Below are 25,496 nucleotides of genomic sequence, written 5' to 3'. Positions count from 1 at the left end.
GCTAGCTCTTAGCGTGGTTAGCAGCTAATGCTAAACTGAAACTCCTGTATAACTCTGTACTTCAGTGGAGTGGCTTTACTGCTCCTTAATACCTGACTGGTAAAATGCATAGATAAGGCAGACTAATTATTTTTTTTTGTATTTTACACTTAGTGTAAAAATCTGGTATATCTTTTCCACTCACTGTCCACTTTATTAGAAACTCCTACTTTGCACCTCCTTATTTACAACCTTATTATGAACACCTACCTTTTTTTTTTTTAAGAAAAAACAAAATTGCACTGAGAGTAGGAAAAATCTGTTTTTTTCCTAAGAACAATTATATTTTTAAAAAGAAAAAAAGAACTAGAAAAGATGTCTAATGAGGGGAGAATTTTTTTTATTTTGTTTTTGTATTGTGGCATTTTATGTGTGTATTGTGTTCAGGCAAAATGTGTTCTGTTAAAGTTCCATAAATGTTGATTGTGATAAAGTATTATTTTTCCATGTACAATGTTTGGCTTAATTCTTCTGAATGCTTTGGATCTATGAAGCTTAAATATTAAAAAATATCGGTATCAATATCGGCAATACTGGCCCTGCATTTACTTGGTTTTGGATCGATATCTAAATTCCCGGTATCGCCCACCTCTAGGCTTCACTACAGCTGCATCACATCTCCTGTTTCAGAGTATTGAGTATTAAGACAATTAGCTATTTGCTGCCCCTACTGACAGTAAATACATTACTCTTAAAGTCACGGTCACTTGACAATGTGCCAAGCAACGACCAATTAAAGGAAATTTGATAATTTTCCACGTCACACTTTACAAAATCTCACAGCACACTGGTTGAAAAACACTGGTTTACACAAACAAGATCAAAATCTTGTTATTCCATTTGACAGAAACATCTGAAAGTGGAGTAAAACACTAAGAATTTGACAGAACTGCAGTTTTTGGAGTGCTAAAAGAGGGATTAACAGGAAATGCACGCTATTCGCAGCCACACCAGGCCGAGCAGGTCCAGGTTAATGTGTAATTGCGACTCCAGCGGCTCCTGAAGAGAGAAATGGCCTCAGAAAGCAAACAGCTCCAGCGCTGTAAATGTCAGCGGTTTGGCGTGGCCTTTGAGACGGAGTTGATGGACAGCGCTTTGCATTCGCATTCGTACGGACGTGCTCCGTCTACTGGCTCTCGGTGACGAGCTCTGAGCGAGATAGGAGTGTGTTAACTCACACTTGACATTCAGCAGCTGGAGGCTTTGACTCATAACCGCTTTAATTTAGCTGCGAGGAGCTACGGCCACACTGCGACGTCACTAATTGATAAGCCAGTTTCTGGGAAATGACTCATCTTAGAAAAAGATAGTCACCATCTTCATGATCCCACACATACCTTATTACACATCTTCACTCTTTATATCTGTTGGCACGAGCAGATTTAGCGGACAAACGCTAACGAGTTCTGTAACCATCAATGATTGGTGGAAACTCCACACTAGACCTCGAGCAGTTTGGACTGTGTGTCTCTCCACTCTTCCTCCAGACTCTGCTCCCTTGATTTACTTTAAATGAAATGTAAAATTTACTGATGATCAGTGATGGTTTGGAGAGTCATGCTCGTGGGCTCCCCCTACAGTTGTAGAGTGTAATAAATGTTTCAGGCGGATTAGTTTCTCTTTCTCGTTTTCTGGCTTTCACAGACATATTCGGTTTTTTTCCAGCTTCTGCCAGAGTGTCTGCATGTTAGTTTGTAAAGAATGAACCAGTAGTCCTTGTAGAACTGTTAGAACTAAAGGTCGGAAAGCAGGTCGCAGTTCTCGCGAGCGCTGGTCACGGCCGCCTCGGAAAACTTACAGAGTCTGGTTTGAGCTCAGAGGAGCTCCGGCACAGACACGAGAGCACTGCTATTCCTCCTATTACACCTCAATGCAAAAATCAAGGAAATCATACCTAGTGCTGCTTTAAAAGACACATTTACCACATGTCCAAAAGTTTTTGAGAAGGACATTTTGTTTAGCTGGTAAACATCTATGTGTTTTAATGCACTCACAGCCGTATAATCTCTCGTGAAAAGGACCAATAGTGATTGATAGCATGGGACGCTCTGTAGGAGACTACGGTCACTGTGGGTTGTACAGTTCTCTGAAGTAATGAAGTGATGGCACTCCATCATCCAACAATCCAACAATCCAACATCAGTACCTGACCTCACTGGTGCTCTTGTCTAGTGGCTCAAGGCAATTAAATACATTTTAAAAACGTGTAGCTCAGACTTCTCAGAAGAATAGATGCTGTTTCTGCAGCAAAATGGGGACAAGCTGCTCTTCTCTCGTACTGCAGCTCCAGCAGTTTCACAGTATCAGCGTCGATTGTTTGATCTTTTGTGCTCCTCTTGATTTCTGCCTGGGCTCATCTGTCTGGTGTGCACTGAAACCCACTGAAACCCACTAACCGGTGGTGCGGGTCTGGAGATGACAAAGCTAGCCCGTGTTGGCTGACAGCCAGCGCTACACTCGCTGGGCGCTACGTCACCGAGGCCCCTGGGAGACGCTTGATTGGCTCCAAAGAGCCGAGACAAATTAGGCAGCTGTCCAAGGGAGGCTGGGGAGGGCCCTTTGTTGGGCAGAGCTCACGCTGGGTCCGGCCGCTCACATCTCCCCCTGTGGGACTCCACATAGCTGCTGGCTAATCACAGGCTAACACGCAGCACGCCGAAAAAGCATGCGGGAGGAGATGGAGCAGAGTCAGAGTGTCGGAGAAATCTATTTCTCTTTGAGTGTAAAAAAACGAGAGACTCAGTCTTCTATTGATTAGATAGCTGGAGTTGTTTACATAGAGTCAACCTTAACTAGAGTGGTTAACATCTAACAAACATCAGTGACAGCTGTTAACACCTAGCTAACATCTGCAAGAATAGATCAAATCTAACCAACACAAGCTAGAGTGGTTAACATCTAACAAACATCAGCTAAAGTAGTTTACATTTAACATGAACATCTGCAGGAATAGTGAACATACAGCCGGCATTAGCTAGAGTAAACATCTAGCCAACATCAGCTAAAGTAGTTAACATCTAGCTTGCAACTGCAGGAATAGTTAACATACAGCCAACATTAGCCAAAGTGGTTAACGTCAAGCCAACCCCAGCTACAGTAAACATCTAGCCAACAACAGCAGGAGTAGTTAACTTTTAGCAAACACCAGCTAGAGTGATTAAGAACCTAGCCAACATCAGCTAAAGTAGTTAGCATCTAACAAACATCAGCTAAAGAAGTTAGCATCTAACAAACATCAGCTAAAGTAGTTAACATCTAACAAACATCAGCTAAAAATTAATATAAAGCCAACATGAGCCAGAGTGGTAATACCAAGCCAACACCTGCTAGAATAGTAAACCGTCAGCCAACAACAGCTAAAGAGATTACCCACTCTGGCTTATGTCAGCTAGATGTTAATGTCAAACCAACACCAGCTAAAGTAGTTAACATCTAGCTTATATCTGCAGGAATAATTAACAACAGCTAGAGGTGATCAACATCAGCTAAAGTAGTTAACATCTAGATAACATCTGCAAGAATAGTTAACATATAGTGTTTAACATCAAGCCAACAGCAGCTAAAGTTGTTAACAATAAGAAAATGAGAAAAATATGGCCAAAAACATCTGGATACCACATACTAATTGGCGAATTAATTCACTTTTTTCCAGTAATAAGTGCACACACAGCTGTTATATATTTCTTTACACTCACTCGCACACTCACTCGCACACTCACTCGCACACTCACTCGCACACTCACTCGCACACTCACTCGCACACTCACTCGCACACTCACTCGCACACTCACTCGCACACTCACTCGCACACTCACTCGCACACACAGGGTTAAATAACCAGAACTGTCACTTAACCCAGGAGCTTGAATAAACTGCCCCTGTGCTCGTCTCAGCTGACCAGCTTCCTAAAACAAACCCAACACCCCTGCCTGCTCTCCACCAATCATCTCACCTCTCCAGGCCTTTGCTCCTCCCTGATTGGCTGGCGGCCGCGCTCTTGTCGTCATGGTCGTGTCCCTCCGTTCTGGCCTGGAAGCCCGGCGTGGCCTTGAAGAGCTTCAGCTCGCCCTGACCGAGCAGACTGCGAGCACCACAGTAACAGAGGGCACACAGCTGCTCACTGCAGGACACACACACACACACACACACACATATATTAGAACAGGAAGAAGATGTGTACTTCATAAATCTCTCAGTGATTAACCCTCTACACTGTAAACATCAGTTCAGCTTTACTGCTCCTTTCACTGACCATTTTTGGCAAAATTAAACAATTAAAGGGATTTTTTAGATGCGCCTTATAGTCCGAAAAATACGGTATGTGTTGTTAAGTTGTCTCTGGTAGTTACTAAGCCTCTCTCTGTGGTTACTAGGCTATCCCTGGTTGTTTATGGGGCACAGTATGGTTATTTTCCTCCTAAAACTTAACTAGCAATGTTTTTGCTAAGACAATTAAGGTGGTATTACTTTTACGGTGGTGATCTGGTATCCCATGTGGTTGCTAGGGTTTTGCCACTGTTGTCTAGTGTACTAGTGTACTAGCATCACAATGACATTAGGGCCCAACTGGTTGGTGTGACTTAAAAGATACAAGCAGCTGGAATGGATGACTGGTGTTTAATTCCCAGAGTGCAGGACAAGCACTGTAATCTGCATCATAGCGTGTCCCTGGGCAAGACTCCTAACTCCTAACGTTTTCCTACTTGTAGGATCTGACATTTGTCTCCCGAAGGAAACAAACCTATAGATATCTGCATTACTGAAACATGTACAACCGCTGATCATGTTCACTGCTCAGGGTCCCTATCCTACATTTACGAATCAAACGATCTCCATCCCACATCGAGGCTTCTGTAGAACCTGCGGCACTGAATCAGACAGAGAGGTCACAGAGGTCTTCAGTCTGAAACACGCTGTGGACGTCTCTCATTCACAAACTCTGAAACACATTCAGATCCTCCCCCGTGAGGAAGTGAGTCAGTGCAATCTGTGGCTCTGACCTGCTTTGAGCTCCTCCACAAGCTGCTGACGTTTCTGCCTCGCAGCGTGGAGATGCAGGCGGCGATGAAGGCTGCTCCTCTTCCTCTCCGCCAAGCGACGACACTGCGGTGCTGCCCTCGGCGTCCTCCGGCTGACCTTTACTACAGTCTGAAAGAGGAAAAATAAAGATTTATATATGATACCAATCTAAAAGGATAACATTAATGAGCCACAAAACACACAAAATTTAAATTGTTATTTCGGCAAATTATGGAAATATATTTTTGCTGCTTTTTATATGGGTAAATTGGAATTTAATATGATGGAATCAGCAAAATAGAGCTTCTAATATCTAGCCAACATCCTCTAGAGTGGTTAACATCTAGCCAACATCAGATAGAGAGTTTAACATCTAGCCAACATCAGCTAAACTAGTTAATATCTGATGAAAATCAGCAGTGAACATCCAGCCAACATCAGCTACAGTAGAGAACATCTAGTCCATATCAGCTGCAGTGTTGAACATCTAGCAAACATCAGATAAAGTAGTGAACATCTTCTTAATATCAGCTACAGTAGTGAACATTTAGTCAATATCAGCCACAGTAGTGAACATCTAGGTAACATCAGCTACAGTAGTAAACATTTAGTCAACATCAGCCACAGTAGTGAACATCTAGTCCATATTAGCTGCAATGGTGAAAATCTAGCCAACATCAGATAGAAGGTTTACCAAGGCAACATCGGCTATACTAGTTAACATCTAGCATAATGGAATCATTAATATCTAGTCAACATAATCTAGAGTGATTAACATTTAGCCAACATCAGCTTAAGTGGTTAACACCTAGTGAACCAAAAGTGGTTGGTGTGGTGCAGTGGATAACAATCACGAGGGAGACTCCAGGTCTGGGTAACTGAATGCTGCGCTTCACCAATAAGAGTCCTTGGGCAAGACTCCTAACCCTACACTGACCAAACTCTATAATAGTAATAACCCTGTTAGTCGCTCTGAATAAGAGAGTGTCAGATAAATAAATGTCTTACAAAATGTAAAAACACATAAGCTAGAGCTGTTAACATCTAGCCAACATCAGCTAGAGTGACTGACATCTAGCCAACATACACAGCTAGAATAGTTTATAGCATCCAGCCATTAAAAAGCTGTTATCCGAGAGCATCCCCTCAAGCTGAGGCCTGGTGCTCGGTTTCCAGGGTCACTTTTTGGAGGTCACTTAATTCAAAGTCTCAAAATGTACACTCAACTCGAACGAAACCACTGTACTGAAGCAGCCGCCACATGACGGGCCGCCAGAACCAGCCAGCGGTCCAGAATCGAGGAGAGGAAGGAGGGGAAAAAAAGCGCAAGATGAGATTTTAAAAAGCTTTCAGCACATTAGGATTCTGTAGCCTCCCACTTTACCTCAATCTCACTCTGAAAGAAAGAGAGAGAGAGAAAGAGAGGGATGGATTGAAAGAGGAGAGAGGAGAGAGAGGAAAGAGAGAGAGAGAGAGAGGGTATCCCGACGGCAGCACTGTGGCTGGAGTCAAATCCTTTCAATTAGAGTGTAAGAGTGGAGCGGCGTGGAGCCCTGCAGAAAAAAAAAACCCTCATCAATCCTGCTGGAGGACTGCTGCTCACTGGCGAGCCTCTGAAAAAGCCCCTCCTCTGCAGCCTGAGCGTTGAGTCAGAGCGGCTGCTCGACTGGGGCGGGGAGAAGTGGGAGAAAAGAGGGGGAAAAAATCAATCCAGGCCTCCAAGTTGTGATTTTGTTTACGGTGGAAAGGCCCGGCTGGTTCAGTGCGGCGCTCCGAGTCTGAAGGGGGAGGGGTGGAGGCTGAAAGAATAAACTAATGGGGGGTTTAGAACATGCAAGAGAAAGAGAAAGAGAGAGAGAGAGAGTGAGAGAGTGAGAGCGGAGGCGAGAGAGGGGGCGGTAGGAGGAGAGAGGCGGCAATAATACACACAGCGCTTGTTCAGTGTGGGGTTAAATTAGGCAAAGCTAGACAATGCTAATGCAACGTCTCATAGAAAAACTGGAGATTCAACTGCATCGATTTTGGAACAAAATCACTCAAACTTCACATTCGACAACATATATGTGTTCATTTTTTTTATAGATATAAAAACAATATGGCTTTTGTGTAAACAGGGCTCCCTGCAGGGCTCCTTGCAGTACTGTACAGTATTTTAGCAATGACTAGAACAGGATGTTCAATAGAAGCAAAATGGCAAGCAAAGTGTAGATAGAGTAGGGCTGCAACGATTACTCGATATAATCGACAACGTCTATGATAAAAATATGTCGATTCCAAACGTTCATTGTTGACTAATCGTTAATTTACAGCACCACCCACAATTTTATTATTATTCCTAATTTACCTTTCTTTAACCAGGGAAATCACATTGAGATTAAAAATCTCACAGTTTACAATCAACTCGGCATACAATCAACATTGAAGGGCATTTAAATCCCTTGTTATGCTGTTTCTATCAATTTAATTTTTAATAGCTGGGGAAAACAGCAAGCAGAGATGGAGGGCATGGCAGAAATAATTGCTTACTAATCGATTAATCAGAAAAATAATCGCTAGATTAGTCAACTACCAAAATAATCTTTAGTTGGAGCCCTTATGTAGAGTAGAAAAAATAAATAAATAAATAAGCTTCCCAGCACTGGGATGTTTCGTTCTCCAGAAAGATGGAGCTCCATCCAACACCTTTGAGATTGGAGTTGGAGTGGCCGAACTAATCTTTCCACATCAGAACCCGACCTCACTGATGCTCTCGTGAGGCTGGATGCAATCAAGTCCTCGTTACAGTAGTGCTCAAACTTCCCAGAAGTTCACAGCGCTAACGCTCAGAGGAAAGCACAGCGACTCGGTTCTGATACATCAGCTCACAGACGCCCTGTGCTGCAGACATCACCCTAGGAGTGATGAGAGGAAACCACCATCTACCATCTACCATCTAATTTTTGACCAATTTGAGCGCCGGCAGCTTGATGGCAAAGCTGCATGAGCGGGACCACTCATATTTTTAACCCTTTGTTTTTAAAGAAACAGGTGGATCAACAGGTGTCTACAAAAACAGCCAACAGACAATCGAAAATATGAGTCCCTATCTGGGTGCAGATCTCTGTTGATAATTTAATTTCTTTAAGGATTGTTTTCCAACGGGAATACAAAAATCAAACAAACAGCCCAAAGGAATAAAAGGGTAAGAGTTGCATACTCACCTGGTTCCTGTGTGCTTCCAGACTCTGTCGTCTCCATCCCATCTGCACTGTCTTCATCTTCAACCACAGCTTTCCCCCGACCTCGACTCCTGAGATAGACAGAGAGAGTGTCAGTTTTTACCTGATTAAATAACCATTACAATCATTTTAACAATCAGTAAATGTGAAGATGCAACAGGATCTCTTTTTGCACGGTGGAAATTGTATTTTATGATGAAGCGTATGGACAACAATGTCTTTCCCATGGAAGACTTTGGTTTAATTCTTCTGGTGGTTGTTAGGATGGATCAAAGCATTCACTATGATGATCCAAAAGATTGCCCAGTCACTGTGGTGTTACGGTAGGGTATGCCAGGTCGTTCCAAGAGGTTGCACACAGTGGACCAACACCAGCAGATGACTTGTCTCTGCAAACCATCACTGATTGTGAAAAACTTTACAGCTGAAATCACAAGTCCAAAGTCAGTTCAGTGTTTTTTACGCAAAATCTTACAGCACTTGCACAGCTTCTTTCTCTCTGCTGACAACTTTTATAGAGATGAGGATTTTATTTTCCAGCAGGACATGGCACACTGCCCACACTGCCAAACGTACCAATTGGTTTTATATAATATTCTAATTTTCTAAGACAATAAAAGGAATAAACAATTAAAGTAGATCACTTTGTGTGTAATACACTTATATAATATGAGTTCCACATTTTTAATTGAATTATTGACATAAAATAACTTTTCAATGATATTCTAAACCTACTTGAAAGTGTGGAACAGCAGCAAAAGAAATCTGCTTCACCTTCACTAAAGTACAATGAAAAATTAAGAACTTATTGTGTTCTCATATTTTAAAATATACATTTAAATGCAGACAACCTGTGGATCAGTAACACTTTTCCACTTTTAAACAGGAAAGTAAAAAAAATATATATATACATTAATAAATAAAATGCAGCTTTATCAGTGGCTTCTTTAACTCACTATTTGCATCAATTCTTTAAGATTACTGGCCTAGCTTTTAGACACAGCTTTAAACTAGTGTCTCCCTCACTTTTTATAGAAATATTTAAACATGACAAATTGCCCACTGAACCACCTGGGTTGGAGCACCAGCTAACAGTTCTGTTTACTGGATTAGCCAATTAATATATTTTTGGATTAAGGATTACATTTTAAATATTAAATGCATGATTTTGAAGGAGGGGAGGGTTGTCACTCATAGCTGAACAGGAAGGAAGGAAGGAAGGATAGAAAGAAAGGAAGAAAGCAAAGAAGGAAAGAAGCTAGGAAGGAAGCAAGGAAGGAAGCAAAGAAGGGAGGAAGCAAGGAAGGAAGCAAAGAAGGAAGGAAGCAAAGAAGGAAGGAAGCAAGGAAGAAGGCAAGGAAGGAAAGAAGCAAGGAAGCAAGCAAAGAAGAAAAGAAGCAAGGAAGGAAGCAAAGAAGGGAGGAAGCAAGGAAGGAAGGAAGGAAGCAAGAAAGCAAAGAAGGACGGAAGCAAGAAAGCAAAGAAGGAAGGAAGCAAGAAAGAAAGAAAGAAAGAAAGAAAGAAGGAAAGAAAGAAAGTGTACCATAATTACATACTAATTTAATCTACATGTGTCGATGGCAATGCCACATTCATCATTCAACAGAGAGAGGTGATGAGTGTCTGACTGGGAATATATTGACCAGCACAGGCTCAATCCCTCTCTCTCTCTCTCTCTCTCTCTCTCGCGCTGGTGTTTCAGCATCACTCTGACAGGCTGCTGCACACAGGGCTGCCTCCAGCAACACTGCAGTCTGATGCTCGTTACCATGGCACTGTCAAAACACACCAGTTTCTTACAAACAGTTTTCATTAGCAGAGCTTCCCAATATAGAACACGCAGCCTGAACATACCTGTGCAAGGTGTGTAAAACAGTCAGTCAGTCATAAACAAGAGGACTTAGAGCCTTGCAATTAGAGCCAATCACATATCAGCAATCAGCAATAATTCAACTTTCAATAGACGTCAAATGTAAAGTTTTCAACTGCTCCATTTACAATTTAAACTTAATACAATTAAAAAATATCTTTGGGTAATTTAACGAATGAAGTGGGATAAGTTGGAAAGATGTGAATAAGGTGGGGTGGTGACCATCTAAAGCTCGTCACTGAATGCAATCAAATCCTCACAGAAATAGACCAAAATCTAGTTAAAGTGGCAGTCAATATCATTTTGTACCTAAACTGAAAGCAGAAGCATTTCTGAATGGAGAAGAATATAGATTAAAATATTGTGTTTAATGGTACCAGTGTGCTGAAACAACCATCCCTGCTAAGTGTAATATATTTATTCTAAAAATATATATTCTTCTTCTGGCCACGTCACGCATCTTTATGTACCTACGTCACACGTACAGCCTCTAAAAGAGGATCCGGCTCAGTTTTACTGAACGCGAGCGGCTGGTGGAGCAATGGGGACTTCAGAAGAGGAAACTCAGTAGAGCTCAGTAGCTCATTCATATATAGTAAAACCAAAGAAACGAAGGAGTGAAGTCTCTCTCTCTCTCTCTTTTTATCAGATCCAGAATATCCAAACGTCATGATACTATGACGATATATGTATCGTGATGCATACTGTCCGATCAAGTTCTTGCCAATACATATACTACATGCAACACGAGTCCATCAGGCCACATGTTCCAGTGGCTCTTTAACAGGAGCAGCAACTGATCGGACACTGGCACTGTAGGAGCGCGCCAAGTGAAGCAGCCAACCCTGGCATGATGCAAGCAGCAGTCGCAAGATTAAAAATGTATCATGTTTCCAGACAGACATCAGCTTCTGTCTGGTTCAGAGACAACACTGAGAGAACCATGCCTGGTTTCGGCTCACCATCGGCAGAATAAAGAGCACAAAATAGCAATACAATGCATCAGCACTTACAATTCTGCATTATTAAAAGACTGACGTGCAAGTCTTTCAGAGTGGGTTTGGTGCGAGATGCCAAATTCTGGTGAAAACGACCAAATTGTGCACACAATGTGTTAAAAATGGTTAAAGAAAATGTTCCTATAGCGGGCTCCGAGAGGTCTAGCAGTCAGGAGATCAACAGCTGCCATCAGCTGCCGGAGCCCCGAGAGAGCACGACTGTCCTTGCTCTCTCTTTGTGGGTACAGCAGATGCCTCCCTTTCTCCTCATCACTCCTAGGGTGATGTGGATCAGCACAAGGCTGCATCTGTGAGCTGATGTATCAGAACCGAGTTGCTGCGCTTTCCTCCGAGTGTTAGCGCTGTGATGCTACTCGGCAATGCTACAGCTATCAGCAGCAGTTCAAAAAGAGGCGAAGACTGACAGCTGAGTAGCCTAGCTAAATTAGAGAAAAAAAAATACTATTGAAATTCATTATTGCTCTCCATTATAACACAGTATAGTCTATATAGCTCTGGGAAAGAATAAGAGACCACTTAATTATGAATTTATTTGGAATAGATAGATGATCACAAGCCATCAAACCAAGCTGAACTGCTTGAATTATCCACCAGGAGTGTAAAGCATAAAGTTATTCAAAAGTAGTGCGTAAGACTGGTGGAGGAGAACATGATGCCACGATGCATGAAAAAAACTGTGATTAAAAAACAGGGTTATTCCACCAAATATTGATTTCTAAACTCTTAACACTCTGTAAGCTCTGCATCTTTTTTGTTATTTCAGACATTTCTCATTTTCTGCAAATAAATGCTTTAAATGACAATATTTGTATTTGGAATTTGGGAGAAATGTTGTCTGTGGTTTAGAATAAATCAACAATGTTCATTGTACTCAAACATAAACCTATAAATAGCAAAATCAGAGAAACTGATTCAGAAACTGAAATGCTCTCTTTAATGTTTTCTAAAGCTGTATATATAAAAACACTAGGCTTCAATATTACATTAATATTTTATTATTTAACTACAAATCACCCTAAATACAAACAAATTGCAACTGCTTTAAACTTTTACCAACCGCCAAACCCATTATTCCAGCTTTAGCGCCGCACTTCCAGCCAATAAACCACACAACCCATCACTTCATAAAGCATTATCTACTGGACCCGGTGGTGAGTGTTGAGCGGAACAGCAGAACAGAGCAGAGTGGAGCCACGCTTGGCCCTTTAGATTGGTTGGGCACCCAACCCCCCAAGCCCAGAGCCCTATAACTTATCCCCCTGATCCCACTATGGAGAGGGAGGAAAAAAAACCCTGTTGTTCAAAGTAGTGCCAGCGCATGGGTGGGAGTAAAGATCCGGAGTGGATCACTGGAACGGACTGGAACAGCCTATTCTTCAGCAGTTCTCTACCTTATCTGCAACTGCATCATTACAATAAACTATTAATGATATGTACTGAATAACTCAGCTTATATGAACAAAAGTATTGGGACACGTGCTCAGTCATTGTTTCTTCCAAAATCAAGAGTATTGGGGGAAAATAAATGCTGATTTTTGAGTAAAACTTAGAGATTTCGGTGCATTGCTCTATTTGATTGTGTTCAGTGACGAGAGTGTTTGTGCGAGATCAGGATCTTGGATGATCACCTCACCTCGTCCTATCTTATCTTATCTTGTCCTAAAAGTACTGGATGGAGCACAATCATTACTTTGCTTCACAACAGGCATTAGGCATACAGGCAACAGGTTCATCATATTTATGTGCTCCAGAGAAGTTGGTTCAATTCTAATTTTTAACATATTTTTATGTGCATTTGCACATCTGTGTCAACAGTTATGTTTTATTTATATGAATAAATCAAATTACAAGTCAAGTCAAGTAGTTTTATTGTCAATCCTGCATATGTACAGGACATACAAAGAATTGAAATAGTGGGAGACACTATGTGTACAATACGACAAGGACACATTAGACATACGTGAGACAGAAGAGAAGTGCAATAGTGATGGGGGTGAAAATAAGATCTATAATAAAACATTTTGATGCTATAGTTTGATGCTTTTGATGCTAGGTTGACTGACAATATTTTAATATCTTTTGGGATAAATTGTTATTATGATGTACAACAGGGGTGTCCAAACTACGGCCCGCGGGCCATTTGCGGCCCGTTTCCTTTTTTGGAGCGGCCCGCGAGGTATTTTAGAAATAGAATGAAGTTCTAGTGCAGAAAAACGGGCAAAGAGTCTAAAAGCGGAGAGGGTGCGCAGTTGTAGCACAGAAAAACAGGCCAAAGAGTCTAAAAGCGGAGAGTGCGCGCAGTTTTAGTGCAGAAAAACAGGCCAAAGAGTCTAAAAGCGGAGAGAGTGCGCAGTTTTAGTGCAGAAAAACGGGCCAAAGAGTCTAAAAGCGGAGAGAGTGCGCAGTTTTAGTGCAGAAAAACGGGCCAAAGAGTCTAAAAGTTGCCGTAATTAAGGAGTTTAATATTAAGAGACATCATGAAATGAAACATCAATTTGAAAAATCTTAGTTTACACAACACTGTCAAAGATAAAGATAGTGAGTCAAGTAAAATGGTGTGTAAATGAAAATAATCAGGAAAATGTATTATTGAAAGTGGTATATTTAGTTATTTGTTTTATTACAGAGTCTGTGGCCTGTGACTTCAAATATATTTCTACTTCTGACCCCCAATTAAACAAGTTTGGACACCCCTGCTCTAGGCGTTTATCATCAGTAGAGTGAACTCCACTCAGCTCAAACATGGCGTTTCCATGTAAACAGGGATATTTCTATAAACTGAGACAAAAACCTCTTTTTTTCCTTTAAAAATATATAAATAATTCGTATGGACAGGGCCTAAAAGAGTGCATGGAACCCTCTCTTTTTCTGCCATTGGATTTTTTTACAATACTGTACAAAACTTTGTAGGTCGATATCAATATTAACAGTATAAAAGCCAGTGAACAGACAGAAGCGCCCTGCGTCAGTCAATAACAGATGCTGTAACTATTATTACTATATATCATTTAGAACTGTCACAATAATTGCAATATCGATTTAACATCCACTAAATAAACATGACCTCAATCATGTTTGATAACCGTGATATTTTTCGTCTATTGTGTTTATTTGTATGTTTGTTCACATATATATAACAGTGCACAGTATTTTAGTCAGTCATGCTACAATAACTGTGGCTCCATAACATACTGTACACACAGTGTGGACTAAAGTGGGTGAAGAAATAAGTATATAATTCCCAAACTAATTATAATAAATGATTCATTAAAAAAATTGTCTATAAAAAGTGTATAATTGCTTTTTTTTGCTATTTTATTGGAATTTAAATGTCTTAAAATTAAAATAATATTGTTTCTCGCAATAATTTCCGGGACAATATATCGTACACAAAAAAATTAGCCAAATACGATTGAATGAGGATGAAGTGTTCTGTGTTTTTAGGTGTGTGTGTGTGTGTGTGTGTGTGTGTGTGTATAAACACTTTAAACATGCTAACGTTTACGCGTCACTGCTTAATTAACACAATACATGCTGCATGATGCACCACAAACACGTGTGGGTGAGGGGGTTGTTTGCTGGTTAGTAGATTATATATAGCCCCAATCACCATGCCTGCATTTACATGATGCTAATGTCTATCTATTCACTTTCATTGACTGTTAGCAGAATTAGCATTTCTGATTGACCGTTTCCTGTTCAACCTCAAGCCTCGAGCCACACAGTTCCCACATGAGGATCTCCACAATTTGCATTCACACAGTTCTCTACCACCTGAGATTCATCCTGCAGCCTGATCAGGACATCAAAACTCAAAACTCACAGGGGTTTAGTTTCTACTAAGAAATGGAAAAACACCCAAACTTTTTTTAAAAACACAGTTTGATTTGTTACTTTGCTATATTGAGATTATCATGCCGTACCTTTATATTACATACAAATTGCTTTAAAAAACTGACCTAAAAGTGAATCTAAACTCTAATGCATTTGGACAATTTTAGCCAGACACCACCGGTCACAATCTCTATTACTATCATCATCACTCACAGCAATGTCCATTTTGGGTGGTAACACCTTTAAAAACGTACACATGCTGCAATTAACGTTGCCTTGCCATGAGCACACTGGCCAGCATTCAACCTCAGTCACAACTTACACAGGTGTGGGAGTTCCCAAACGCATGAAGTGAAACACAACGCAAACCAGAGCTGATTTCTCAAAACACACTAGTGAGAAGCAGCAGCCAATCGCACACGGCATACTCTTAACCAGAAACCACTGTACACCTAAAGGACTGAATCGGGCACTGGGCATTTTGCAGCCAAACAGACACTTTAAACAATAAAAACAGAAAGAAATCAGTGTAACTTACTTCTTTCTCTGTCTGGGCGCAGGGGTCGGCTGGACAGCCGCAGAGGGAGCATCCTTCCGAGGCCGGCCTCGGGGCCGCTTGTCGGTGGAGGCGGGGCTTCCAGTGGGCGTGGCCACATAGCCACCAAGCGGCGGCGTGGATCCTTTGTCAGAGGGGTCCAGAATCTTCTCCTCTGATGACATTCTTAAAGAAGATACAAAGAAAGAAGGTTAAAACACAAAAAATATAAACAATTACATTATTAATAATTTTAATTCTAAAATTATAATTAATTTTAATACTAATGCTTAATACTTTAAATACTAATGATTCAGGACTGAAGGCTATCAGGAAATCCCCATATCTCTCCACTTGCTTTAAGCCATTTTACACGGACGGACTCAACTTAGAACATATTTGTTGCATGAATTTCCAGTTAATTTTAATTCAGATCAGAAAAACATCCAATGAGTAAAAGAAACTTTTGATGGAAGTTTAAGCGCTGTTTTTTTTTTTTTTTTTTACATGTTTCTAGTTCCTAAACACAGTTCCAGATAAACTTCCCACTGAGAAAAACAGAAATAGTTACAAAAATATATATATATATACACTTTTAAAATAATGGCATTATTATTAGTCTTTAGAGTAATACACAAATAGGCCTGTCACAATAATTGTAATATCGATTTATCGTACAATAAATGAACATGAACTCAATGATTTTTGATAATCGTGATGTTGTCTTTTGTGTTTATTTGTATGTATGTTTGTTTACATATATAACAGTCAACAGTATTTTAGCCAGACATGCTTCAATGACTCCATAACATACACACAGCGTGACATAAAGCTAAGGTAAAGAAATAAGTATATAATTCCCAAACTAATTTTAATAAATGATTACTCAAAATTGTCTTTAAAAAGTGTACAACTGTTTTTTTATGCTATTCTGTTATCATTATGTCAGTGGCATTTAATAGTCTTAAAATTACAAAAATATCGTGTATCGCAATCATTTCTTGGACAATCCATCGTCCACAAAACAAATCGTAATGTGACGGGCCTATACAGAGAGTATTAACAACCTGCTGACGTACCTACACAATTCAGCACTGAGAAGATGAAGATACAGATACAGATACAGATACAGATAGCCTAGAGACCACAATCCACCCTCCAGTTTCTGAGATAAAGCCTGGCCACTATCACAATGATCATAAACTATCCACAGTAGGTCATGTGTCTGCCTGAATTTACTCTATTAATCTGAATAACACAAAGCCATTACAGTCAAGAGCCACTGTAATATCTTTAATTATTCATTGTGTAGGGATTAATTACTGGACAAACTCTGAGCTGATGTATTTATTATCTTAAAATGTTTTTTTTTTTCAGATACAAAACTATTTTTTCAAAATTTATGCAGGCCTGGAAAATGCGATTTTGAAATTCAATGAATTTTCCATGTTTTTCATGACCGTATTAACTCAGATCTTGGCGATATGACAAAACACTGAAATAAAACAAATTATTTCAACTCAAGCATACACTACTGCCACAAAATGAAAATAAAATGTTACCATTACATATATGATATGATATCTCATTATAATTTGATCAAATTTGTTAGGAAAGTCAATGATCCAGAATGTCATGATAATAATAATGCATAATTGAATGCTCCAATAAATGCATCTAAAATATAATTCTGATATTTTCCTGAAAACCCACTCCTCTGTTTCCCTGCGCTTCACTGAAACACTGGCGGTAAATGAAGAAAGCCTGGTTATCAACAGGTTCTCTACAGCACAGCGAGCCTGCATGCTGCTTGAATGAGGAGTAAACAGATTCGCTGCTGCTGAATGACGGCTGCGCTTCTTTAGTTATTCTGGCCTGGCGTGACGCCTCCGGCCCACCTGTTCATTCAGCTGATGGGGCACAGCGCCAACGGGGCACTGCCTTTTCTGGGAACTACACGGGATCCCTCCCTCAGCTGGGCTTTGTGTGAGTAAACAATTACACCTCATACGCTTGGAGCCGTGCATCACTCAAAGAGGCTGAGCGCTCGGCTAACAATGGGCCCTGAGTACACACCGCTGACCACCACCACGCAGACCAGGCTAACGAGTCACGTACCATCCTGAATTACAAAAACAGGCTCCCTCCCATACGAGGCACCTTTCCAACAGCAGAGACCGGGACCATTCCTCCTGCAGAATGCTTATATGGAAGTATTATAGGGGAATTCCACTAAATGTGCAGTATTTCTGCATAATTCACTGTTTGAGATTGAGACTTGGTGTGAAATTGTGGTGGTAAAATTAATTTATTACCATAGTATATATAAAAGTACCAAAAAAAACAAACAAAAAAAATGGCTCCCTTCATGGATCCTGAACCTACACTCTTAGCGAAAAAGAAAAATCGCTCTCGCTTGACAGCAGCAAATAAACAGACAAATCATTCTTGGACCTGAAATTTCAACAACATACAAAACCATTTAAATGGACCGATTAAAATGGTTCTTTGCATGCATACTGTCTCTATGAAATAATAATTTAAATGGACCAATGAAATGTTTTTTTTGCGTGCACACAGTTCTCTACAAAAATTAGTTCATATTTCAAAGCCAAAATCTTCCCAAAACTATGGTCTTACATAATTTACTTAAAAAAAAAACTGCAAAAAAAAGGCAGACTAAATAAGAAAAAGACTGAACACATTACACTGAATAATATACTTATGCTTTTTTATGAGGTGATCAAATCCTAACAGCTGTAAGTTAAAATGATCAGTGTTATGAATAAACATATTTTTTAATGTTTTGTTTTCAATAGTTTTTTCCTTTAGCCACACAGTCCATTTATTCTCTTTATTCTATGCAATGCTGAACAAAAATTGGCAAATAACGTTCGATAGTCTGCCTTTCAGCCAATTGATTTTTTTATTATTTTATTATGTATCTGACACATGAATGTAATTAGTCTTAAGTATTAGACACTATACTTATAGCTATGTTTTATTAGCATTTAGAGGTTCTGCTTTTCATGTTCATTCACCACCACCAAACAGTTATAAGAAGCTAGTGTCTCTAGAAGCTGACAGTTTCACACTAGTTTCGACCTCATTTTAAACAATTTGGTAAAGAATTTTAGAAAAATCAATGGATTTCCATTTTTTAAAATGGATCAGCCATGCAAAAACAGAATTCCCAAAGATCCTGAGTGTTTCAGAACCACTGATCAAGCCATGGCTCCTCCAGTGGTTCTTCTCTTCCTCGGCTGTCATGAGTCAGCATGCACTGACTCACACGATTAGCTGGCTAAAGCTTTTCAATTGTTAACTCTTCCGATCCGATCCAGTACAGAGTATTGTAGAAATGTCCATCATACTATTATAGTAGTGCATCTCAAAAAATAGAATATCGTTGAAAAGTTATTTTGAGTGATCCATTTTCAGAGTTTATTACTTTTACTGTTAATGATTATGAAGCTTACAGCCAATATAAAACCAAAAAAATCAGTGTCTTAGAAAATTTTAATATTATATAGACCAATTGGCACTTTTGACAGTGTGCCAAAAAGTCCTGCTGGAAAATGAAATCTGAATCTGCATAAAAGTTGACAGTAGCAGAGGGAAGCATGAAGTGCTGTAAGATTTTGCGGGAAAACAAAACTGCACTGACTTCAGATTTGATAATAAAACAGAGTGGATCAACACCAGCAGAAAATTCACACTCGACCTCGAGCAGTTTGGACTGTGTGTCTCTCCACTCTTCCTCCAGACTCTGCTCCCTTGATTTCCTTTAAATGAAATGTAAAATTTACTGATGATCAGTGATGGTTTGTTTGGAGAGACATGTCTGTCATCTGCTGGTGTTGATCCACTGTGTTTTATTATTAAGTCTAAAGTCAGTGTAGTTTTGTTTTCCCACAAAATCTTACAGCACTTCATATCTTACAGCTTCCCTCTGCTGATAACAACTTTTATGGAGATGCGGATTTCTTTATCCAGCAGGACTTTTTGGCACACTGCCCACACTGCAAAAGTACCAATTGGTCTCATATAATATTCTAATTTTTCACAAAATCAGACACTGATTTTTGCATATAAATACACACTTAAATAGATCTCTCTGTGTGTAATACATCTATGATTATCTTTTTTTTGTGCGTGTGTGATGCTCTAGTACTATATCATCAACAGGATATAAACTAAACTGAAAAACCTTTTCAAACTTGGAAAGAGGGCAGCAAGTATCAGCAATGGTGAGACTTTAGCTCTTTTCTGCAGCTCTAAACTTGAGTCTAAAGCTCTTAACCTTCTCCAGATGTGATGAAATCATCTTTTCTCTCTCTCTCTTAAAAAAACAGCTGATATTTTACTCTAGGGAGATGCAAGAATGATAAAGGAAAAGTGGAAGAAAAACCTGATAGCCTTTGTTTAAGAACTGAACCAAACACAAAGCAAGTGGTTCGTTCACATGAGGGGGGCATGTCCAGCTTCTTGTCTTTGTTCACTGGGCTCAGGAGCCTTGTGTTAAAGGGGGGAGAAGAAGGGAGAAGTCCAGAGTGTGTTTTTCCACATTATAAAATTACCATTTTAACTGATATGTTAGATTAAAAAGTTTAGTAGTTGGACAATAAGACAATAGCTAGCTATCTGGAGATAAATTAGGCTTGGTTTAAAGGGAGCTGAATTTATTGTGGGGGGTTCAGAAGACTTCTGATAAAGGTAGCTCTTAGCTATAAACACCAGCTGAACATTTTAGAAGATGCTTGAAGAGGAAAATCTGATTTATTATCGACTATAAGAGGAGAAATTGCCAGTTTAGCCAGCTCCTTGTGGAAACAGTGAGAGAGAGGGAGGCTAGGTTAGCTGTTAGCTTGCTAACTAGCTTAGCTAACTAGCTAGAGAGATTCCAACTTGGAAATGGAACAGGATACAAGCTGGAATACCATCAAAACTGTATTTATTTGATGCAAATATGCTCTAAACGCGTTAAGGATTGTATTTTAAGTAGTATTACACAAGCTTATGGTGTTAAAAATATGAAATATTGAAATAAAACGCAAGGAAAGTGTTGGGGTGCCGTGTTAGCGGTTAGCTGGATTTGTGGGTGATTGCTAATGCTAACGTTCACCTAGCAGCAACAAAACGGCCCGTGTTCTGCCGAGTTGTGCTACCCTGCCAAATCGTGCTACCCCAGTGTATATTTAAAGTTAAAATGCCAGAAAAAATCCCCATATTTATCATTTATCCTGATATCAATACATCAGGATACAGTTTTGAATTAATAGTTATGATTATAACCCGTATATTTTAGTTTATTATTTTCATTGGTCACTTATTACTATGACTTTTATTATTATCATCAACAGTCATTTGCACATTTGTAAAACTCAGAAAAATAATGACAGGGGGGGGGGGGAGGGGGGGGCTCCGGTTGTTGAATTATCATTAAAAATAAAAAATAAAACTGTGTCGAGTTGTGCTACCTCGTCAAAGAGTGCTACCCTAGTAACGTTAGTATTTAATTTAAAAATATAGGTAAAAAAAGGTAAAAATACGAAAAGCACCATATTAAAAAACATATTAGAAAGTACTTCCAATAGAAGCCTAGGTATGATATGTGGATAGACTAAGTTAAATCACTGTATCAGGTTAATAAGTGAGTCATATAAGTTACGTGACTATAAACCGTATTTTTTAAATAGTTTTATAGTTAATTATTATATATATTTTTTCTTTTTAAACATTCAATCAGATTGTTTAATGCTACTAATAAAAATTTATGAAATTATCATGAAAAAATGAAAACATTACCAAACAAAATTGTTGGTTGGCGCATGCGCAGTGCCGTAAGGAAGCACATATCGATGAGTAGCACAACTCGACGGAGCACCCCCGGTCAATATTCGGCTCAATTCAGTTCAATTCGCTTATATAAACGACTTACCTCTTCAGCCCTAACACTGTTTAGACATTTCCTTCATGTCAATAACCGTGACAGCGCTGTAGTTTAGTGTTTCCGAGGGTTTTTTGTGTAGTTTTGTGTAGGTTGGGAATGTTAGCTAGCTAAGACCGTTATCCCTCACAGAGCTCCGGGAGAGAGAGAGAGCAGGAGCGCGAGTAAACCACACAGGGCTCCACCACCACAACAACTGCGCTTGGGAAAAAAACGGATTAAAATCCAGTTTTGCTTCGTTAAGAAAATAAAAAAAATCGCAAAAGCCGATCCCGACTCTCTTCGACCCCCTCAGTTTGTTTTATTCCGTTTCATGACGAAACCCTTCAGGGGTTTACATCCCGGTGCGGAGGGTTTTTTCTCCTCCAGCGATGCCTCCTCTCCGTAAACAACTCATACCGCTCCGCTTCGCTTCACGTTGTCCTCAAGCCGGTGGCAGCAGGAAAACCCTTTTCCATTAAAAAAACAGCTTTAAAAACACCAAAAAAGGAGCTGTACTTTTTAAAAAGAGCAAATTATTCCGTTCTCTTCTCGGCTGTAACGTTGAGCTTCCCCAGAGGAAGAAAAAAATAAGAGAAAAAAACTACTCCGCTATACAAAACACATCCACACACATTAACCAGCTAAATTAGGCAGGTTAGTTCCCATACAATCTCAAAAATCCGCCAAAATATCCAGGAAAAACAAAAAACAACCCCTCTGTTTCTTTCTATTCAGCCAGATCCAAACGTTAAAGTTGTAATAGCTCGGTTAGCTCCCACTCCATGGTAGCCATATTTGAGTGCGACCGAAGCACAACCCCCTAGTCTTAAAAAAAAATAAATAACGCGACGCCCAGCGCAAGTAGTGCCGCACTCCGGTTATAACAGAACGCCGCGTTTATCGTTTTCCCGAGCAAGTTCGTCGCTTTCGATAATAAACCGGGATAAACGGAGATCTCCGGGCTGCACTCGTGCACATAAACGCGTCCACAAAAAAACATTTTTCCCCACAAAATAAACTGACCCTGCGGAGGGATATGTTGGAAAGCTCAGCAGGTGAGGCGACTTTTTTCTTTCTTTCTCTTTTTTCTAAAGGAGGCTCCGCAAAACCCGGAGCGGAGCACCAGAGCGGCGGAGCGGACTCGGCAGTCTTTAAAACGCGTTAAAACGCCTTTAAAACGTATTAAAAACGCACATAAACGTCTTAAATTCTTATTATTTTCACATTCAATGTCTAGAAATGTTTTAATGTGTGTGGTAATTTAGAAGGGAATTCATCACCATCAATTTTACTATTTTCCTGTAATAATTGTATTTAAAGTGTGTTAAAAGTAGGGATGAGCGATATGGCCCTAAAATATCATCACAATATTTCATAGTATTTTACTGATAACTGTACTCTTGGCGATATGACGAAACACTGATTTTAAAAAAATGTTTCAAGAATACACCACTGCAACAAAATTAAAATAAATTTTATTATTACATATGATATGATATGGCACACCCCTAACTGAGATATTAAAAATACAAGAATTTTATTAGATTTGTAACAGATGTCAATGATCCAGAATGTAATGATACTAATAATAATGCACTCCAAATATCTCCATATATCCAGGATTAAAGTAAAATAAATGATACTGGACAGATATAATCTATTTCTAGTAGATATATAATGGGAAATGAGAACAGTGTAAATTTTACTTTTGCTAAAAACAGTAAAATAGTAGTACCCTGATGTGATAATTAAAGGTGGGTAATATGGCACGATATTTCATGGTAAAATGTCATTCATGATATTCAAAAATGTTGGTAACATTATTGCGTACAATATGATATGACATGCTAGTTATGACACCTAGTTAAAAGCAATAAACAGAGATAGCAAAAGTAACATTAATGCAGCTTCGACATCAGAATTGATTTATTTGTGCACATCAATTTTACATTGATTCAGCATTGATTCACAAAGATTTTATAGTTTTATATGTATTGTTTGAATTTAACTTATTTAACCTAGAGTTAATATGTATGTCTTGTTTGTATTATTATTATAGCATTATTATTATTATTATTATTATTATTATTATTATTATTATTATTATTATTATTATTATTATTATTATTATATTATTATTGCAGCTCAGTTTCTTCTGCTGAGAAGAGTTTGTTTGTTGGAAACTTCCAGGTAGTTGCACTGTTAAAATAGCAATCCACCAAAGTCAGAGCTCACCTGACTCTTAAAGAGAATGATGATCAAGAGACACTCTAGATTATTTCATGTTACGCCCAAAATTACCCACGCCCATGATTAATTAAGAGAATTAGTACATGCCTTTTTGCGTTTCTAGACGCACAAGGTGTACTTTTCCTGACATTATGATAGCAAAGACACTATGACACACCCTAAATCAAAATGTATAGTGTTCTGCTTATAGTTTAATAAATAGGCATAACCTACCTAATTAAACTTGTCTAATATTATCTGGTTGACCCTCATGGCGACCAAAACCAAGCTGGTCCACCAGTATGACCATCATGATGAAACAAAGCAACAAGGTTTAGCAAATTATTCAACCATTATGACCAGTTTGACAGCTAGTTTGTCCAACCTGGTCATGCTATATACAACATACACCATGCTGGTCAAGAGGTGAGATAATCAACCAATTTGACCAGTTTACTCATCAACCCTGGGTGTGTGATTTGAGCTGGATGGGCAGATTCTGTTCTACCAGCAGAAACTGGTCTTCAGCTGATTTTTAAAAAATACTTTCACAAAGCTCTGTGTTTATTTTACTAATGTTATAAACGGTGAACAGAGGAGAAATCGATTCCATATCAAACACTGCTTCACAGAGAGAGAAGCCCCCCGAACACGACACTGACTTACTGAACCAGATGAATCAAACCTCATCATCCTCATCATCCTCACTGCACTGGAGCTCTGTGTCCTCCTGCACTGCAGAGCTGCTCCTCAGTTCCTGCTGTTACACTGCCACCTACAGCAAACCAGCGCACTCTGAGATACCATTACTGAGAGCCTGATTAAGAGTAGGTGCTTCAGTACGAGAGGAACCACTGAGGAACCAAGACTCTCAAATCGAGAACCTCCACAAGAACATCAGAAAGCAATACTGAAAAAAGGAGAGTTCCACCATGTTCTATAACTCACCAGTTTCACCATGATCTCTATCTGTGTTCCAGTATGAATTTCATCATGCTCTATATTTATGTTCCAGTATGAATTCCACTATGAGTTCTATCATGTTCTATACAATGTTCCTCCGTGTTTCTACAACTCCAGTATGTTCCAGTATCTAAGTACCACTAAGAGTTTCACCATGTTCTATATCTGTGTTCCAGTATGAGTTTTAACATGTTCTATGTCTGTGTTCCAGTATGAGTTCCACCATGTTCCATATCAATGTACCAGGATGAGATTTATTATGTTCTATATCTGTGTTCCAGTATGAGTTTTAACATTTTCTTTATCTATGTTCCAGTATGAAATGTATTATGTTCTACATCTGTGTTCCAGTATGAGTTGAACCATGTTCTATATCTGTGTTCCAGTATGAGTTTTAACATGTTCTACATCTGTGTTCCAGTATGAGTTTTAACATGTTCTATATCTGTGTTCCAGTATGAGTTTTAACATGTTCTACATCTGTGTTCCAGTATGAGTTTTAACATGTTCTACATCTGTGTTCCAGTATGAGTTGAACCATGTTCTATATCTGTGTTCCAGTATGAGTTTTAACATGTTCTATATCTGTGTTCCAGTATGAGTTTTAACATGTTCTATATCTGTGTTCCAGTATGAGTTGAACCATGTTCTATATCTGTGTTCCAGTATGAGTTTTAACATGTTCTATATCTGTGTTCCAGTATGAGTTTTAACATGTTCTATATCTGTGTTCCAGTATGAGTTGAACCATGTTCTATATCTGTGTTCCAGTATGAGTTTTAACATGTTCTACATCTGTGTTCCAGTATGAGTTGAACCATGTTCTATATCTGTGTTC

At 39.2% G+C, this 25,496-nt stretch overlaps 1 protein-coding gene across 9 annotated transcripts in view; it reads right to left on the bottom strand.

Moving 5' to 3' along the window:
* kmt2cb (lysine (K)-specific methyltransferase 2Cb) overlaps positions 1-22,462 on the bottom strand; it is an 88,042-nt gene extending 65,580 nt beyond the window's left edge. For all 9 annotated transcript variants that reach the window (XM_049482017.1, XM_049482018.1, XM_049482020.1 and 6 more), the window contains exons 1-5: positions 21,476-22,462; positions 15,538-15,720; positions 8,259-8,347; positions 5,040-5,187; positions 3,992-4,159 (exon numbers count right to left, since the gene is read on the bottom strand). In XM_049482017.1, the coding sequence (XP_049337974.1) occupies positions 3,992-4,159; positions 5,040-5,187; positions 8,259-8,347; positions 15,538-15,719 (587 nt within the window). In that variant the 5' untranslated portion in view covers position 15,720; positions 21,476-22,462. The remainder of the gene's footprint in view (positions 1-3,991; positions 4,160-5,039; positions 5,188-8,258; positions 8,348-15,537; positions 15,721-21,475) is intronic.
* Between the last annotated feature and the right edge of the window lie 3,034 nt (positions 22,463-25,496).

The sequence above is a fragment of the Astyanax mexicanus genome, chromosome 8 (assembly GCF_023375975.1).
Source record: "Astyanax mexicanus isolate ESR-SI-001 chromosome 8, AstMex3_surface, whole genome shotgun sequence".
Lineage (NCBI taxonomy): Eukaryota > Metazoa > Chordata > Actinopteri > Characiformes > Acestrorhamphidae > Astyanax > Astyanax mexicanus.
The sequence above is the reverse complement of the archived record's forward strand: the minus strand, read 5'-3'. Positions and strand labels throughout refer to the sequence as shown.